This window comes from Nymphaea colorata, chromosome 12 (genome assembly GCF_008831285.2).
Source record: "Nymphaea colorata isolate Beijing-Zhang1983 chromosome 12, ASM883128v2, whole genome shotgun sequence".
Classification (NCBI taxonomy): Eukaryota; Viridiplantae; Streptophyta; class Magnoliopsida; order Nymphaeales; family Nymphaeaceae; genus Nymphaea; species Nymphaea colorata.
Window position 1 is genome coordinate 10,455,072 of NC_045149.1, and position 20,802 is coordinate 10,475,873.

A 20,802-nucleotide genomic window follows, 5' to 3' on the forward strand; every position below is an offset into this window, starting at 1 on the left:
ACTTTCGACAAGCAAGAATCATTTTTGTTGCACATAGCTGAAAGAAGTGGCAAAATCTCATCGTTCTCTATAAAATTGATAAACAGAAGGTTACAATTTAACTTCGATGCAATAAAAACTAACAATTCAGTGCACCAATACATACATAAGTTTGACATCTATAAACAATCTTCTTCAAATTTTGATTATTTTTTACTGTATGAATGATCGTTGACGATCCACATTTACATCAAAAACTTTCATAACTAGAGAAGCTCGCCATTCTCCATAAGTGCTGCAACATCAAATTTTTATATATGACTATTACAATCAATGGCAACCATATAGAACATATCCTTGCATTAGTTGAAAAGAAACAAATGTACCATAGAAGTATATCTACGCAAGCTACAAATGACAGGTAATTTACTTTCTTGACTATATGTTATGCGTAAGGCATATACAAGTCTTTAGTTAATACCTAAAGGCTTTTTGGCACAATGTCAAGCTCTTACAATGAGATCTTAATTGAGTACAATTGGTTCCATGGATTTGTTTGTGCAAATATTCATTGTGTTGCAATCTGAGCAATAAAGCTAAGTTCAAGCTAGTAGTTGACCAACTAAAATGGTGATTATCCTCTTCTTTGATCTATCTTCCCATGTAAGTTTTCTTAAATGGATGCACCTTGTTTGCACACAAGGCAATTTCTTGTTTTGAGGTGCAACCATGGATGGAGTTTGGCACGGATTCTGCATATGTCAGTTATAAGGCGTCATCACAGGCAATATTATGTTTCTTAAAAATGGCATCTACAATAACCTCAGTTAATCTCTTGTCATGAGGTGAAACCAAGTAATGTGCTTCTGCATGCACCGGATCTAAGGTGCTAAAAGTAACGAAAAAGAAGTAAAAAGCAGGAGCAACTTGCAATGACATGCAGGTATGTGAGTACTAAAAGACAAGATAAAAGTTCATGATCTTCAACGTTATTTTGCTTTCAAAAAGCATAAAAACTAAAGAAAGCTTGACACCTTATGCCATGTATCTAAATCTTACGGTGTCATTGGTAAATGGGCATCCCAAAAACCCAAACAACCAGAAACTACACGCACAAAAACAAATCCAAACGGGAGAACTTGTAATAGTAAAGGGAGATCAAGAATAGTATTTACATTCCAAGAGGGTATCAAGAGATGAAAAATGGCAGTGCATTTTTTGACAACCTGAACGGCTGAGTGGATAACCCAAAAAACGAACGATTTGAAGAGGGAGATGCATACCATCGCTCAGAGTTGTTGATGAGAAGGAGCAACATTGGAACATGGGTGTGAGCAGCAGATGTTGGCTGATCAGCTGTTCGTTGGATACGCGGAAAGGTTATATATATATATATATATATATATATATATATATATAAAATCAAAAAATTGAAATACCTTTCAAAGGCAAGAGGCTTCTATTGAGAAAACTAATTTGTTTTCTCATTTCACTCTCTTAAAAGTACAACTGAGCTGCCAAAAATTACACATTGCCATTAAAAAGCAAGAGGTTTCCATTGAGAAAACTAATTTGTTTTCTCATTTCAATCTCTTAAAAGTACAACTGAGCCGCCAAAAATTATACGTTGTCATTAAAAATAGCCACCATAAGAACATTAGCAACAATTTATACTGCAACCATGGTTCATAATGACTTTAGTGCAACCACGGTTCACAATGCGTTTAGCTATGATAAGTTTTAAAATTTAGTCATCCTGCTACGTGGGCATATTTGAACCTTCATGTCTTAACACCCAGATCATGATCTTCTATGCAAACCGCCTCCATCTTCTAAAAAAAGAGAAAAACTAGCCCGCTCTTTGGAGAGAGCGGACAATGCGGTAAGTAATATGATACCGTGGGGGCCGCCAACTATCATTTTCTAGAAATTAAGCTCGCCAAATCGAAATAGTTTAGAACCGGGACTTTCAGAATGCAGCAGCTTATCAGAAGATACATGGCCTTTGTTCTCTTCCGTTAAGACCCCTTATCCTTTCACCACCCCCCGCAGGCGAGTAGAGGGTTCAATTCCGGCGAATGGAGGGTGATACCAGGTGAGTCCGACAGAGCAACGCCTTCACCTAGTGTCGAATGGTGTCGGAGAGCAAAATTTCACTAAAGAAGTGTTGCCAGAGGTACGCCTGCCCATCTTGTGCTACCAAATGTTTGATACAATGACTCCTCGTCAAATGTCGTTTTATCAGAAGCCAAAAGCTAGTTTCCACGGGCAAGTTGACGATCATTTCGAATCTAATTTGCCCCTTAATCTAGAACATATTAGACCAGCAGAAAACCGAGAAAATTCGAACTGCCAAGGCAAATAGGCTGGGCAGTTCTCTAAGAAAGCTAGGCGGAAATGTGCCGATTACATCGGACCAAGTTGGCTGTCGCCGAAGTTGCAGGAGAACTGTTATGCTAGCAGGGATTCATGGTGTCATTTGGACTTGAGTGAATGGACGTCGTTCTGACGGCGGTGTTGGTTCTTGATGGAACAGGGTCTGCGTGGAATAGGGAGACATCAATCTCGTTGGTTTGTTCAAGCATCTCTGGGCTTTCAGTCTTGAAAGCTAAATCATTCTCGCTATCTAGCTTATTCTCTTTGAGATGGCTCTTAACTATTTCCCAGCTGCCTTTTATCACTGTGTAAGTTTCCATCATGCATTGACTTCATAGCGTATCTCAATAGTCATTTGCTTTATATCCTATAATTAGCAAAAAGATATTAGATGGTTCATGGCAGCCATGATAGTTGTTGAGGAAGTGTCTCCGCATAAAGTTTTATGGCAGAATATCTATTTTGTTAGTGGTTCATGTTTACTTCGTGTTAGCTTTGTGGTCAAATGTTATATGTCGACTCGCAGTTGAGACTGTAGAAGACACTGCAGTGGGTTGGGTTAAGAACATGATCACACAAGAAGCCTAATGCTTCATCAGGCTACTCAATGATATCTCAGTCAATTCAAATCCTGTCGGCACGTTGCTTTGTTTCAGAATAGAATTTTACTGGAAACATTAATCTAGAGTTGAAGAAATGTCCACAATTTTCCAGCCAGGGTCAGGCTTGCATTGGCATACATGCTTTTGGGAGGTGCCCGAAAGTTGCTGCCCATAATTCTTTCAACAAGTGGGCAACAAATGGACGACCATTAGAAAGAACTCTATTTCTGAACGCAAAATTTATATTTCTGAAACCTAGGCTAGAATGGCATTTGCAAGTCCATGGTGGCAGCCATCGCAGTGTTCAGAAAATTCTTCTGGAAGACAGGGAACTTGATGAACATCAGGTTAATTCTGATGTCAAAGCTGTTGAGAGCGAGGTAAACGACATGGAAGATGGAACCTGAAAGGGGAAACCTATTAGATGGCTTTCACCAGATCTTATGTGCATCTCATCAGCGATACCCCCAGTACTTGTCAAGAAGTCTTGCAATGATCTGGCATTTCCCTTTCCGATGTGAATCAATTGGATAATGGCAATGGTGCATGGTAATACATAAAGATAGTTGATTTCAATAAGATCTTTTGATGCAGATGGAGTTTTTAAAAGAAACTGAGTCAAATGGTACTATAAAGAGAAAATAACATATCGATAGCAAGAAACATTTCTTGAAGCAATATATCTTTATGAGGACCTACATGAGATCCAACTAATGACATGAACATAAAAAAAGTGTCCATCATAAGTCACCAAGGACGCTGTCACTCTACTTTCACAGATATACTTGAACCTGAAAGATGTGCTCTTGAATTAGTATATTTTTGTAAGGACCAACACAAGATCCAAGTAATGGCATGAAATATTTGAAAAGGTGCCCATCATAAGTCACAGTGGAGTCTGTAATTCTACTTGCTGAAAGTTTGTGGTTGGTGATGTAGACAAATATGCTTACAACATGTACAGATACCAACCGGTAGTACTAAGCAAATTATGGAGAAATATAATTATGATTAATATAGATAAGTAAGCATTATTTGGATCTAGATGCAAGATATAAGAAGTACAGTAGTTAATGAAAGTTTGCTCATATCTCAGGAAATATTAATTGTTGCACTATATAACTCCTTAGGCATTTTCAGCTCGTCAGCAAGTGTCCTGGAATTCATGCACATGTATCCATTTATGCTATAACGCTGGCCAAGTTTATGATTGGCCAGGTAAATTACTAGTACCATCCATGTGCACTTGACGCATGCTTACATTGTTATGCTCTCTAGGCACCAACAAGGGAACTGTTCAATGGATACAAGGCAGCACAATTTTCTTTCTTTTAGTACATTATCTTTCTGATGCTTATCAGAGGTCGTTTTAGATCTTGCTTTGGTTCTTTATTGATGTGGTGCCATATTACAATCAGTTTCCAATTTTATAGAGAGCCTCTTCTTTTTCCAATTTTTCTGATTCAAGCAATGCTATCAAGTGTTGCAGCACTTGCAAACGGTCAACCAGAATTTCTCATCCATTTTGGCCTTTTAGTTGATTACTTCTGCTTCCAAGTTCTTTGCAAGTTATTGAATTGGTACAGTTGTATCTCAGTGTCTAATGAAGGTAAGCTTTGGAAAGGTGATGTTGGCGAACCGGCTTGGACCTTGGCTATTTACTCCTTCGAAATTGAGAAGGTAATGCACCTTTCTTGTGAAGCTAATAATAGTATTAATTTATCCTGTGTCACCAAACATTTTTCTGTATATTTATTTATATTTGTTTTCTTGCCATTCTATACAACCTACCTTTCAAGATGAAATATTGCTGTATGTATTTCCCTTTTCCTTTTTTTTGTCTTAGTATCTCATTATTCAGTCATGCTACATGAGAATTAGATGAAAGTTTTTTTTTTTTAAATGAATATTAGGGAAAATATTTTGAATGGAAAACAAGGAAGAAATATTAGTTGTCTGGAACTTTATAATCAGATTTAGTAAAAATACTGTGTTAGAAAGGTATCAACAGCAATTTATGCACTTAGATCTTCCTTTACCTGTAAAGTGATCTTAAGCAATGGCTACTCGCAATGTGCTTCAATTATCATAATCTACCTTAAAATGAAAAGATAAGTGGGTTATTATATTAGACCTAGTTCAGTTCTGTTTTGGATCTGTTCTGAAAAGGAACCTCAACTAAATCAGTTATTATAATGTGTTCAACTGAGTCAATGACTTGGTACATGTAATGTTTATACTGGATGACAGTGCAGCTTAATTTCTCTTAAGTGCATTCTCGGCATGAAATGATTATTTTGTTCTTAATCAGCAGGAGAACTTTGACCTGTGCTGTTAATCAGGATGCAGAGCAATCATTTAAATATACAGTAGAAGTGGATAAATTGATAGATAAGCTAAGAGTGGCGAGTTCTAATCAAGTGAGAACTGGTTATTAGTATTTTCTTCATCTTTGATGATTTTGTTTTCTTCGTGGTTATTTCTCTTGTTATTGATATGTTGCATTTTGTTCTCCGTGCTTGTGAGCCCTCCTCTTACATATGTTTGTTGCATTAAACAGCTTCAGCAGCTGGTAGCTGAAAACATTCTGGCCTTCAATGAGAGTTTTTGGATTCGTCTGGCAGCTAGGACGGACACATGCAAATCTGATGATGATAAAGCATGGTTTTCACTTGATTACTTTCAGCCACTTAAATTGCTACAAAAGCATCCATATGTTGTATTTTGGCTAATCTAGATTGAATTTGGTGGTTTAATTCCAGAAAGACTATGAGGAACTTGCTTCACATTTGATGAGCATGGTAGATCGGCTTGTGCACAAAACAAATGTGAGAAACTCCTCTGATATTGAATAAATATAATCAAGTTTATAAAAACCTCTGCAGAAGCTGATGCTGTACAATTACAACGGTCCAAGTCATAGTCTCAATCTAATCTTATTCCACTATGCATGAGCTCACCTTTTGAACTTGTTGTTGTGCTGTTGTGTCCTGCGTACCATCATGCTGTATCATGTTTTGCTAGAACCTTTTTAAAGGCACAACATTCCAATAGTAATTAAAAAAAAAAAAATTCTAAGAAACACAAGGCAGCATATTGTTCTGAAAGAAACGTTGGAAAACAAAATTCCAAATTTATAACATCCAATTGGATCTACTTTTAAGCTTGGATCATGGATCTAGTTTTGAGCTTCATAATCCAGTATTTTTCTACCTTATCTTGATTTTAAGAAAAGCTGAGGTATACACTGTGTTTTTCTGTCTGGTTTTGTGCCAGATTAGTATTTGACTGTCTTTTATATATCATTTTGAGAAATAGATACATTAGTTTGTTTTCTTTTTTTAATGCAAAATCTTTCAAATCATATATTCAGATTGTAGTACTTTTTGGAGATTTATGTCTTACTAATTATGGTTCACTTTGAGTTCATAACATGTTTGATCTGTGTGTGGTCCATAATAGTATATAAAGATACTGAACATAGCACTATAATCATCTTTCTATTAATAGTGTGTCATGCTCTTTATGGTGTAACTTATTGGCTGCTTAGCATCCAAACGGTCCTGTAGATGATGGGCACATATATTCCCATGCCGGCTTTGTTTATACTTTTATGTCTCATATCTCTCTGCAGGAGAAGATAGAATCAGCCACAGACGTGCTGAGGGAAATAATAAGGCCAGTGATTGTAGATGATGAAGAAATTTCTTGGCCTCCAAGGGACCCACAGTCTCTTGTTCTGATGGAGAAGGTACCTTTACTTTTTCAAATGGATAGGATGAATTTTTTCATGGCTGAGGTGCTTACTCATCTAGTGTCTGTGTAGTACAATTGTTTCAGAAGTAAAATGATATTGATTAGTGTTTTACATTCTATGGGACCTAACTATTAGAGCAGAATATAATTCTGATGAATATTTTCTTCCTAACCATTGTACTATCTAGGTTCTGAAGCATTAATCAGTTTCTAACACTATATGGATCCTGCTCTCTTTTGAGAAGCATATGCATCCTTGGGTACATATAAGTTGCAAAACTATGGTATGACATCCAGAGCATCATAAGGAGAATTCTAACTATCAACTCACTTAAATAACAGGATAGCTTATTTTTTCACTGATTTGGTGATGCTAATGGATGAATTATAGACAATCAAATGATAATGCTTTCCTGACATAGCATACCTTCGAAACTTTGACCAGTCTTAAATTTTAGTGCAATTAATAGATCTTTTTTGAAGCCAATGCTCATTCATTCAGCATGTCACTAACAACACTAACATCAAGAAACATCCTCTTCACAACAAACTGGGTTCTTCACAGGCTGGAATAATATATTAATCATAAGTGTTAAGAAATGTTTCTACAATTCTATTATACAACTTTTAAATATATTATTTGTCTTTATGGTCTTTTTTAATCTTATACAACTACTATAGATATATTCTGTTAGGGCTAGTTTTAGTCTATATTCATGTTGCCTTTTAGGGATGAGGATGTTGACTATGAAGCCCCCTTTCATTTATGTGTCATTTATTGCAGTTTGAAGCATAATGAGCTAAAGCTTCTTTTCTTTTATACTTTATTTTTTCCTTTACATATTCCTCTCTGTGGTTTGAACATGGTATCATGGCCATACAGGAAAGAAGAGAGTGTGGCAACAGAACTTGTTGTTGTACCATTAAAGATAGGCGGTTCAGTTTTTTGTATAGTCTTCTTCTGAGTTTAACCATCTAGAGCTGTTTGCTCTTCAAATTTTGGGTGCCTTTGTGGTATGGGAAAATTGCAAAATAGTTTGTATAATATGAAACAAAGGCAAGGAGATGAAACTGTCCAAGCCTTTTTGACTAATTGTTAGTCCTTACTAGATTATTTTGAACTGCTAATGTCTCTTTTTACCCTGATCACTAAATTTTTGGTCTATCACTCCTAACTTCTAGTCCTGGAAGTAACTTAAATATCCTAAATGCATCTCATGTTCTTTCCCTTGGTATGAATCTTGTTTTTGTTGGCCAAATTTGTTATCTTATCTCCTATGGATTGTGTATCGCAAGATTAGTAGTCAAGGGGGAATATACTGGAGTTAGCCATAGACAAGACGACTTGTGTTAGCTTGCATCTAACACTTCAAGAGGGACAAGACAGGAAGCATGCATTCCAAAGTTAAGAGTCAACATCCTGTCGCCAATGACTAGGCTATCTATTTGCTTCTAGGCTGCATCCTTTTGTCTTGTAATAGTTTTGATGGATCTCAGACAGTTGTGTCTGATCATGTACAAAATTGTCAAAATTGCAGATTGGCAAAAGGAACAGCACCTTTGGTTCATAGAGAGCTTAAATCTGAAGGATCATCTGATCTTGTACATTCAAATGTTTGGGGTCCTTCATATATTTTTGCTAAAGGAGGCTTTGCTTATTTTGTTACTCCAACTGATGATTGTACAAGTTTCCTTGGATATTTTTCAGGAAAAATAAAAATGAATTCCTTGATATTTTTCAAAGGTTTTGTGTTGCAATAGATACCCAATTCTCTGCAAGGATCAAAATTTGTGCTCTGAGTCAGGAGAACAATATGCTTGTCATGTGCTTGAAAATTTTCTGCAAATGAAAGGCATTGTTCATCAAAAAACCTGTTGATATGCACATAAGAAAAATGGTATTGCAGAGCAAAAAAGTAAAACTATATTGGGACTATGGCAGTGCTCTTGTTTCTATGAGAGTGGATTAGCAGGAAGATGTGTGTGTTTTAAGTTTGTATGGCTGTTTATCAATTAAATTGCATGCCATCTAGGCCTTTAAGGAAATTTCATCCTGTGACAAGTTATGAAACGTGACACCGAATGAGCTGATGGAAGTACTTGGATGTACTTATTTTGTATTGACACCATAACAGTGCCACAACACAATTGGGAAGAGAGCATGAACTTTGAGATGGTGATGCTTCATGAACATGAACCATATTATATGAAAATGGAAGAGTTAACAAAAGAAGATGGAGATTTCTCATTCCTAATGCCATATTCTGTTGAGGAAACTTATAGTGAAGAGGCCAACCCTCATGGTTGTGAAGGCCCTGGTAATCAAGGCAAATTGGAAAGACAAAAATATAGATCAAATCAAATTTATGAAAGAAGATTGTAGAAATAATAGACGCAAAAGAACCGAAGATCGAACACAGATGTAACGTGGAAAACCCTCAATAGAGGGAAAAAAACCACGGGTGAGGAGGACTGGTGCCCACTAGCTGTCAGACTCTCTCTCGCTTAGAAACTTCATTAACTTACAAGATTAGGGTTTACAATAGTATAAGTATATGCCCAAACTAGGACACAATGGATCGGGTTTAGACCCGGACCCATACATCAAAATCCGTCAACACTTCCCCTCAAGTTGGGCATACATATCAAACATACCCAACTTGGATACATTTATCTCAAATGGAATTACATGTAAAGCTTTAGTTAGAATATCAGCAGTTTCGTCTTCAGACTTCATGAATGGTAATGTTAACTCCCTGGCATCAATTCTTTCTCTGATGAAGTGACGGTCAATCTCAACATGCTTTGTTCGATCATGAAGCACTGGATTGTTAGCCAAGTTAATCGCAGACTTGTTATCATAATACATCCTCATAGGCCCTTCAATCTCTATTCCAATATCAGTCAGCAAGATCTTTAGCCACAACAACTCTGATACTCCAGTAGCAACTGCCCTATATTCAACCTCTGCACTTGAGCGGGAACAGACATCTTGTCTCTTGCTTCTCCAAACAACTACATTTCCCCCCAAGTAAACGCAGTACCCTGAAGTAGATCTTCTGGTGTCAACACAGCCTGCCCAGTCTGCATCAGAATACCCATCAATTTTTATAGACCTTTGTTTCACATACAGAAGTCCCTTGCCATGATTCTTCTTCAAGTAACACAAGATTCTATCTACAGCTTTCAAGTGCGCATCCGTAGGTGCATGCATAAACTGACACATTTACAGCAAAAGTGATATCCGGTCTAGTTAGAGTGAGGTATATCAATCTACCAACTAGACGTTGATATCTCCCTCCCTTTAACTTCTTCACACAAAGGTTCTCCATCCTTGCTACCGAGTTTGTACCCAACATCCAGAGGAGTAGAAGTTGGTCTGCATCCCAGTTTTCCTGTCTCCTTCAGTAGATCCAAGGTATACTTCCTTTGATTAAGCACAAAAGTCGTACCTGATCTGGCAATTTCAATACCAAGGAAATACTTTAGTTTACCAAGGTCCTTGAGATCAAATTCAGCAGATAGTAAAGCCTTTAATTTTGCTATCTCTTTTTCATCATTACCTGTAACAATCATATCATCAACATAAACCAGCAGTAGAGTAACTTTACCCTCTATCCTCTTTACAAAGAGAGTATGATCTCCATTTCCTTGTTTGTAACCATGCTTCTTCATAACAAGTCTGAGACGTTCAAACCATGCTCGGGGAGACTGTTTGAGCCCATACAAAGCCTTCTTCAGTTTACAGCATTTTTCAGGTTTCTCAAAACCCGGAGGCATACACATATATACTTCCTCTTCGAGATCTCCGTTGAGAAAGACATTTTTAACATCAAGTTGACACATCTCCCAACCCTTCAGTACCGCCAAAGAAATAATAACTCTAATAGTTTTCATCTTCGCAACTGGGGCAAACGTCTCTAATTAGTCGATCCCATATTTCTGACTGAACCCCTTGGCCACCAGACGTGCTTTGTACCTCTCAATGTTCCTATCTAGTTTGTACTTAATGGTGTAGACTCACTTTGACCCCACCAAATGAGATGCTTCAGAAATCTCTACCACCTCCCATGTCTGATTTCTGTCTAAGGCCTCTATCTCTTCTTGCATAGCATGAGTCCACTTGGGGTCACTCTGAGCCTCTGTAACATTCTTGGGAATCACAACCACAGACAAGGAGGATACAAAACATTTGTAGTCAGTGCTTAATCTAGAATAAGATACAAAGTTACGAATAGGGTGTTGGGTACATGACCTGACACCCTTTCTCAGGGCAATGGGAAGATCCTCGTTTTCATTTTCTGTCTGACTTTCTCTCTCAACAGGTTGCGTCTGAGCAGGACTTGGGTCATCCAAGGAAGAAGTAGGATTGGGATTCAGAGTGGGCTTCTCACTATCAATCACCTTGTCAGTACAAACTCTTCTCCTAGAATACACCTGCCCAAACAGACGATTGCATTCTTTTTCTGTCTCCGTAGGACTCTCCTTTCCTTGTTCATGTACCTCAATAGACGTCCCATCTTCTTTTCCAAGCACATCGACAGACGGATTCTCTTCACGCCTGTAATCCAAAAACTCTGTAAACTGAATTTCATGACTTGGAGAATACTCTTCCTTAGACATTGACTTCTCCCCCTGAAGAGAATTCTCACTAAAATAAGAGACATGTTCCAAGAATGTGACATCCTTGGTAATGTGAACTCGACCAGTGGTGGGATCTAGACATTTATACCCCTTTTGAGTAGAAGAATACCCAAGAAATATTCCCTTAATTGATTTGGGGTCAAGTTTTTTTACATTCGGGCTGTGATTATGAATGAAACACACACATCCAAAGACCCGAGGAGGGAGGTGAAAATGTTGGCTACTCCCTGGAAGCAAGGAGTAGGGTGTACGACCATTTAGCACTCGACTAGGCATGCGATTAATCAAATAGGCACTAGTAATGACTACATCTCCCCAATAATATTTTGGAAGATTCCTTTGGAACAGTAAAGCTCTGGTGACATTTAGTAACCGACGGTTTTTTCTCTCAGCAACTCCATTTTGAGAAGGTGTATAACTACATGATGTCTCATGAACAATCCCCCTCTTTCGAAGGAATTCCTCGACAGTGAGACACATATACTCACGAGCATTATCAGACCGGAATGTCTTGATAGACTCACCATACTGGTTTTCCACTAGGAGGATGAAGGTTTCTATAATATGAGGCACTTCGCTACGGTCTTTCAACAGATAAACAAAAGTACATCTTGAATAGTCATCTATGAAAGTCATAAAGTACTGAAAACCACCACGAGAATGAATGCCTGAAGGCCCCCACACATCAGAATGAATCAAGGAGAAAGTTTTATTAGCACGACTATTTGAAATTGGATACGAAGCTCTAACATGCTTCGCAAACTGACACACATCACAAGATAACATGGAAATGTTTAAACTGGAACATAATTCAAGGAACAATTGTTTCAAAATCCCAAAAGGGAGATGACCAAGGTGTTCATACCAATATAAAAATAACTGACGACACTCTTCCTTCTTCTTCTCTGTCTTGCTGACTGCGGACATAAGGGTTGTGGGAATGCGTATAGGGAGCCGATATAACACATCAGACACCAAACCAATCCCAATCTTCTTCCCTATCACCAAGTCCTGCAAAACACAATGTTTTTCAGAAAATATAAGTTCACAGTTGAGTTCCTTGGTAATCTTGCTAACAGATAAAAGATTTAAAGGAAGGTGGGGAACATGCAAAGCACCATGCACTAAAAATTGTTCAACAAAGAAAGACTCCTTTTCCCTGCCACAGAGGTAAAGGAGCCATCGACAAGGGACACACGTTCCTTTCCCGATGATAGCTTGTAGTCATGAAAGAGTTTAGGGTTGTCAGTCATGTGATGAGTGGCACTGCTATCAACAATCCACTCTCCCATGCAAGAAATACCTTGTTCACCTGAAACAGCCAGTGCCTGATTGACCTTCACCTCATCTGACGTGTCTGCCTGACCAACATCAATTTGGCTCAAATATGCACGCAACTCACGAATCTGTTATGCAGAAATAGAAACTTTACCATCACTAGGATTCGTTGCATTCGAAATAGGCTTCTTGCCACTAGAAGACCGCCCCCTACTATTCTTCTTCTCTGGATGCAGGTCCCAACAAAAATCCATAGTATAACCAAGTTTCTTGCAGTGTGTACATTTACGGGAAGAACGGGTAGTTCCAACAGAGACACGACTAATGAAGGCAAACCATTCATTGTGAGACATGGGATCCTCCTTTCTCCCACTTGTGATCAGTCTCCTCTGCTCTTCAGCTTCAACACGAGAATAAACATCTTCAATACTGAATGATTCCTCAGAGTTAAGAATCTAACTCCTTATATTTTCAAATTCATCGTTCAGTCCAGCTAAGAAAAGGAATACCCTATTCTCCCACTCCTTGGCCATTTACTGCATCTAGTCTTGAGGAGAACTCCATGTAAGATCAGAATGGTAGTCAAGATCCTCCCACTTCGATTTCAATGCTGCGTAGGAATCTGCGACTGAGAGATCCCCTTGTCGCAGAGCATACACGTCCTTCATTAGTTGATATACACGAACTTTTCTTTTCTTTTGACCATACATCTGTTCCAAAATAATCCACATATCCCTCGCAGTCTTCTTATGAAGAATGAGGGGTTGAATATCTGAAGACTTAACAATCCAAGTTTTTACCTGGTTGTCCTCAAGAAACCATGTATCCCATGCCATACTATCCACAGCAGGTTCGACCTTTCTCCCATTCACATAGGCAATTCGTCCTCGACCAGCGATCCCCATAGTAATTGCAGCGGACCATCGTAGATAATTCTCCTTGGTAAGCCGAATGGTGGTAACTTGAACCAGTATATTATCAGTTCCCACGGTCCCAACATCAGGCTGATCGGTATGGACTGTGGAGGAGGAAGACGAGTCGGCCATGATCACCAACTACAAACTGCTGACTAACAGAGACACGCAACAGCGGCAACCCCTGAGAACAACACACCTTTGAGTCACCGATAGCAAGGATCAAGTCAGGCGGCTCAGAGGGCAGTAGATGATGCAGGGACACTGGGATCTGGTCGGACGGCGTTGGAGCCTGGTCGGGCGACGCTGGAGCGATCAGCGGTGCTGGGAAAAAAGGTGATGGCGGTGGAGTAGAACGACTGCACAACTAGGGCACGAGCGGCAAAGGGCAGCAGCGACAGATGGCAGCGGCGAAGGAGCATAGGGCAGCGGCAGATGCGGGCGACACAGAGGGTCTCAGGCGATGCAGCCGAGCGGCGGCGGCATCAGCAGCAAGTGATTCAGGGTTGGAACCACAACCCTAAAAAAAAATTTTCCAAGCTCGCTAGCTCTGATACCATGTAGAAATTGTTGCAGCCTTGAAACGTGGGGAGAGAGAGAGAGGGCTGAAGACGTGAGAGTTGAGAAGAAAAGAACACCCTCAATTCACTAACCCTAATCTCTATTATAAAGAGATTAGGGTGGAAAGAAGATTTACAGATTACATCAATCTAAAATAAAGAAAATATTAAAGAGATCTTATAACTCTTTAATATTACAAAGAACCACCTAGAAACATAAACATTCTTATTTCAACACTCCCCCTCAAGCTGGAGCATACATATTAAACATGCTCAGCTTGTCACAACATTTAGAGAAATCACCAATAGGGAGAGCTTTGGTGAAGACATCTGCAGCTTGGTCTTCTGAAGGGACATGAATAGTGGCAATGGTTCCTCCTTGAACGAGATCCCTAATGTAATGACAGTCAACCTCAATATGTTTAGTTCTCTCATGGAAAACTGGATTATCAGTAATGTATGTGGTTGCACGATTGTCACAATACATCTTCATGAGAAGTGGAATCGACACACTTAGGCTAGATAGCATGGATCTAACCCAAGTCATTTCTATTGCAGTTTGAGCCATAGCTCTATATTCAGATTTTGCACTAGATCTTGACACCACGCCTTGTTTTTTACTTCTCCATGATATGAGGTTGCCTCCCACAAATACACAAAATCCTGTGGTAGATTTTCTGTCCTCGACTGAGCCAGCATAGTCAGCATCACTATAGGCTTCCACTTCCAGAATCTTGCCTTTTGTGAACAAAAGGCCTTTGCCAGGAGACGATTTCAGATATTTAACCACCATCAAAGCAGCATCCCAATGAACTTTCCTTGGTTTTTCCATAAATTGACTTACCTTCCCCACTGCCAAACTAATGTCTGGTCTTGTCACAGTAACATAGAGTAGTTTTCCAATAAGAGATCTATAAGATCTAGAATCCACTAATTCTGTTTGGTCAATCATGAAGGTGTATACGTGGATTCATAGGCAAATTAGCTGGTTTAGATCCTAGCATCCCTGTGTCCTGCAATAAATCAAGAACATACTTCCGTTGAGAGAGAACAACACCCTTCCTATTGCGAGCAACTTCTATTCCCAAGAAGTATCGAAGTGGACCAAGATCTTTCGTCACAAAGTGTTTTTGAAGAAACAGTTTTGCATCAGAAATTACTTGATCAGAGTCACCTGTTAGGATAATATCATCAACATAAACCACGAGAACGGTTATACCTCTGGAAGTCTTCTTGATAAGCAGAGAATGATCAAGAGGAGATCTCACAAAGCCACACTTTGAGACTACCTCGGAAAACTTGTGAAACCACGCACGAGGACTCTACTTGAGTCCATAAATAGCTTTCTTCAGCTTGCACACTTTGCCACACTCCCCCTGTCGTTCAAATCCTGGTGGTTGTTGCATATAGACAGTCTCATCGAGATCACCGTACAAAAAGGCGTTTTTGACATCCAGTTGATACATGTGCCAGTCATGGTGGACAGCCACAAAAATGATAAGACGAATGGTTCCCAACCGAGCAACTGGAGAGAAGGTCTCAAAAAAATCCACACCGTAGGTCTGCGTGTAGCCCTTAGCAACCAACCGAGCTTTGTATCGTTCCATAGAACCATCAGAATTATATTTCACTGTGAATACCCACTTTGAGCCAACAATATCACAACGAGGAGGAGGATCAACAAGTTCTCAAGTGCCTCTATGCACTAAGGCATCCATCTCATCTTGCATAGCCCGTCTCCATTGGGTGTCTAACAAAGCCTGCTGGTGACACGTAGGAACTGTATGAGCAGCCAAAGCTTGAATGAACTGTTGCATATTTTTACCAACACCATCAGTAGACACAAAATGAGATATAGGATGTAAAGTACATTGTCGCTTGCCTTTGCGAAGAGCAATAGGTAAATCTTGACAGGGATCAAAATGATTAGGGCTATGCACTTTAGATGTACTTACCTCCTGAGAAACCGTTGGCGAAGGATTATGAGAAGGGTCCTGTCGACGTGTGTAGACCAGCGGAGGATCACGAAACTTGGACAGTACAGTAGAAGGAGATTCAGAAGGAAACGACTCCAAAGGAATAGGAGGAATAGGTAGTGGGTCTGGTGATGGTGGCATCTCAGGAAGGATGGAAGAGGAGCTATAATAAGGCTGAGACTCAAAGAATGTGACATCCGCACTGATATACTCCTTTGGAGTTAAGGGATCAAAGCATTTGTAGCCCTTATGGTTTTTGGAGTAGCCTATAAAGATACACTTAATGGCTTGGGCTCCCAATTTATCACGTGTGGGTCCAAGTATGTGAACGAAGCATGTGCAACCAAATACTTTGGGAGCCACTGGAAATAAAGGTCGTTGTGGATGCACAAGTTTAATGGGAACCTTGTTGTCAATGGAGGATGAGGGTAAACGGTTGGTTAAGTAACAGGTCGTGAGGATGGCATCTCCCCAAAAAGATGCAGGTAACTTGGTATGAAGCATTAGAGAATGAGCCACATTTAGGAGTTGGCGATGTTTACGTTCAATTACTCCATTTTGTTGGGAGGTATGAGGACAAGTAAACTGAGGAGAAATGCCATTATCGGAGTAAAACTTCCTTAAGGTTGAGGCTTTGAACTCAAGGGCGTTATCAGTGCGAATGTTTTTAACAAGAATACCAAACTGGGTCTTTATTTCAATAATAAGATTTTTGAGAATACATACTACTTCAGACCTTTCCTTCAAAAGGAAGACCCAAGTGACTCGAGAATAATCATCAACAATGACAAGAAAATACCAAAATCTTGACCTACTAGCAACTCTGCTAGGACCCCACACATCAACATGAAGAAGATCAAATAGTCCACAACTGGACGGACAAAGACTCGATGAATAATGGCTACGGGTGTGTTTGCCAAGTTGACAGGCTTCACACTGGAACGACTCTGGTATTGAAAGCTGAGGAAGAAGGTGACGGAGCTTGGAGACAGATGGATGACCAAGTCTGAGATGCCACTGGAAAGAGGAGGACGGTGAGGTGATCGATGATGCTGCAATATCCACTGGATCCAATAGGAAGTAGATGCCCCCTTTCTCATAGCCTCCACCAATCGTCTTCCTAGTTTGCAAGTCCTGAAATGAACATAAACCATAGTCAAATGTAACACGACAGTGTGAGTCATTAATCAATTGTCCAACTGATAACAAATTTGTTGGGAACTTATGAGCATATAACACATTAGGAATAGTCATAGACTGAGAAATCTTGATATCACCATAACCCAGAATAGGTGACCATCTACCATCTGCAAGTTTCACATGACGTGCCTGAGGCAACATGTGTAGCACAATAAACATAGAAGGTTTACTACAAAAGTGGCTCGATGCTCCGGAATCAATAATCCAAGTAGTACCTGTATCATGTGGGACACTATCAACAGACATAGCACTGTCTATCATGACTGTAGAGGCCGACGGCTAGGAAGATCTGAGTGCTAGGAAGTCCTCATACTCAGACTTGTTGATACTCACTGTCACTGTCTCAGGGTGAGAAGGAGATAAAGACCCATCTACAACTGATGAAACTGCCTGAACAGACCCAATAGGAGATGGTAAAGAATTCTTGCCCTGCTTAGATGCAACATTTCTTCCTAGGGATGCACCGGAAGGACGACCATGTTTATCCCAACATTTGTCTTCTAAATGTCCTATTTTACCACAATAGGTGCACTGAAATCTTCCCCTACCTCCTCCTGACCCACGACCAATGCCTCTCCCCCTGAATGAACCGCGTCCACGACCTCTTGAGGCTACCAAGGCCGAAGCCTGTAAGTCACTAGAGGGCTGAGAAAGGGTCACAGCAAGACGACTGAGTTTGTTGTAGGCGTCAGCTAGGTCAGGGATTTCTGCTCCAGTCAACATCTGAGCCTTTGCTACAGCATATTCAGGGGAGAGACCCTCTAAAAACTTCGCTACCATAGACTGTTCACCATGAGTTTTATGACATGTTGGACATGGGGGACGTAATGCTTTAAGTCGTTCATAGATGGACTTGAGGGAAGCGAAGTACTGAGCAAGACTTTGATCACCCTGTTGCAAATTAAGTAATTCCTCCTCCACCTGCAATATCTTGCTAACATTCTTATCATTTGAGTAAGTTTGTTTCAAGAAATCCCACATTTGTTTGGCCGAGGTATAGTATGCAATAGTTGATGCGCTTTGTGGTTGCACACTATTCATGATCCATGACATGACAATATTATTATCTCCCTTCCATGAAACATATTTTCCACTCTTTTCGAGAGGCTCATTTTCTTCTATAACATGCTCCTTCTCATGTCCAATCACTGACATCATAAACACACGAGACCAAATCTCATAGTTAGATCCATCTAACTTTACCGTAGAACCATAAGAGAATGAGTTTCCTCCACGTTTAACCTCATGAAAAAAATCAGTCCTGAGATTTTCAACCATTGCAAATCTATCCACAAGGGATCAACCACCACAGGCAAGAGAAATTATATATATATATATATATATATTGAAAAAGAGACTGATCAGCAAGACCAAACTTCCCACACAGCCACGTTAGATGCACAAGAGCAAGCAAACCGCTGTCCAACTGTTGACAGCAACCCACGGCCAACAAAAAACAGCAATCTGAAAAAAACTGGTCACAGGCAGCTTCAAGGCAGAACAGGGCTGAATCTTCTAAAATTCATCCGGAGCTCAGATCGAGCTGAATTTTGGACTGAAGCTTGTTGGGATGATTATCTACAGACGCTCAAAAGATGGGGGGCAAATGCCCACCCTAAGGTCCACTCGTTGTCAAGGCAAGGAGCTGGACTGTCGCCTGTCACAGGCTGTTTCAGAACAGGGCAGGGCAGCTCCTCCTCACGATCTCAGCAGGAAACAAGCAAATCCAGTCTTAACCAACCAACAACTTGTCTATTTATGTATCTAACGCAGCTGTACCACACATTAATTTTCACACATCATGGATAACGACATCAGATAAATGTAGTCAATGTAAACTGCCACAAAAAATCATAAAGAGCAGTCCTCCACTTGGCTGCCTTGATCATAGACCACATCAACCCATAAGAGTCCAGACGACTGGAGTCTATTCACGCATACTTCCTAGCGTGAATAGATGACTCCACCTAGTTCCGTTGCTGGAAATCAGTCAACTAGAATAGATGAGAAGAGAAGAAGGAAGAGACGGAAGAAGAGGAAGGAGAACAAGACGGTGGAAGAGATAGCCTGAGAAGGAGAAGGAGGGTCGCCGGCTGTTCACGTCACGTCGCCAGATTCACAGACGTCTGCAGCCTATTGCCAGCTGTTCAAGTTGCGTCGCCAGTCACATCCCGCTCTGATACCATGTTGCAGCCTTGAAACGTGGAGAGAGAGAGAGAGGGCTGAAGACGTGAGAGTTGAGAAGAAAAGAACACCCTCAATTCACTAACCCTAATCTCTATTATAAAGAGATTAGGGTAGAAAGAAGATTTACAGATTACATCAATCTAAAATAAAGAAAATATTAAAGAGATCTTATAACTCTTTAATATTACAAAGAACCACCTAGAAACATAAACATTCTTATTTCAACAGAAATAATAGACGCAAAAGAACCGAAGATCGTACACAGACGTAACGTGGAAAACCCTCAACTAGAGGGAAAAAAACGACAGGTGAGGAGGTCTGGTGCCCACTAGCTGCCAGACTCTCTCTCTCTTAGAAATTTCATTAACTTACAAGATTAGGGTTTACAATGGTATAAGTATGCCCAAACTAGGACACAATGGATCGGGTCCAGACCCGGACTCATACATCAAGATCCGTCAACAAAGATAGAAGGGGTTATGCACATACCTTTTCTCAGTCAATCTAAACCTCCAGAGATGGAGGTAACAGATGCCAATATCATTAGCCCTCGGCTGGATCTAAACCTGATCACACATTCTGGGAGGAATATTCCACCACAACAGCCTCTGTAGTCCCTATGCTCCCTCAGGTGTATCACATTCTGTAGTATTTGTTTGTCCCACTTGTTTGGTGTTCTATGAGTCATTTTCTCCAAAGCATCAAGTGTATCTTGTTCTAGTCCCCTCTTTAACAGCTATCTGTTGAAACTAAGTCTTATGAAGAAATAACATTTGATGAGGAGTGGCAACAACAATGGCTGAAGATCTCAATTATTTATTGAACATAAAGGCATCAGATTTGATGAAACTTCCTGTATGGAAATGTCATTGATTGAAGTGTATCTACAAGATTAATACAAAGGTCAATGTGAGAATTGAGCATTGTCAGAGGTAACTGGTTTGCCAAAGAATATAATCAACAGTTTAGGATTGATTATTTTGAGGCTTTTTCTTCAGTGGCTCCTATGGCTACTATGAGAACCTTGGTTGTTGTGGCATCCTCAAATGAATGTAACTTATGAAAGCTTAATTAGAGGAATGCATATCTCATTCCAGGTCATCATGAAGAGGTAGATATGGAGCTTTCACAAAGAATTGTTGATTCAGAGACCAGGGTGTTTAAGATGAAGAGAGCGTATTCTAAAGCAGGCTCCTGGAGCCTGGTCTGAAAATTTTAGAGCAGAGTTGGAGCTTGAATGGAGCTACCATGATCCTGCTTCATTTTTTATGTCATCAACAAACAAGGAGAGCCTATGTTTTTTTTATATGTGGATGATATGATTCATACA

At 39.8% G+C, this 20,802-nt stretch overlaps 1 protein-coding gene across 5 annotated transcripts in view; it reads left to right on the top strand.

Annotated features, from left to right (window-relative positions):
- The first annotated feature begins 1,864 nt into the window (after positions 1-1,864).
- LOC116265636 (uncharacterized) overlaps positions 1,865-20,802 on the top strand; it is a 39,200-nt gene continuing 20,262 nt past the window's right edge. The window contains exons 1-7 of one of the 5 annotated variants that reach the window (XM_031646379.2): positions 1,865-2,155; positions 2,516-2,663; positions 4,555-4,637; positions 5,269-5,377; positions 5,518-5,616; positions 5,720-5,785; positions 6,592-6,708. In XM_031646379.2, coding sequence (XP_031502239.1) covers positions 2,625-2,663; positions 4,555-4,637; positions 5,269-5,377; positions 5,518-5,616; positions 5,720-5,785; positions 6,592-6,708 — 513 coding nt within the window. In that variant the 5' untranslated portion in view covers positions 1,865-2,155; positions 2,516-2,624. The remainder of the gene's footprint in view (positions 2,156-2,515; positions 2,664-4,554; positions 4,638-5,268; positions 5,378-5,517; positions 5,617-5,719; positions 5,786-6,591; positions 6,709-20,802) is intronic. The other 4 variants (XM_031646375.2, XM_031646376.2, XM_031646377.2 and 1 more) reach the window with 4 other exon arrangements.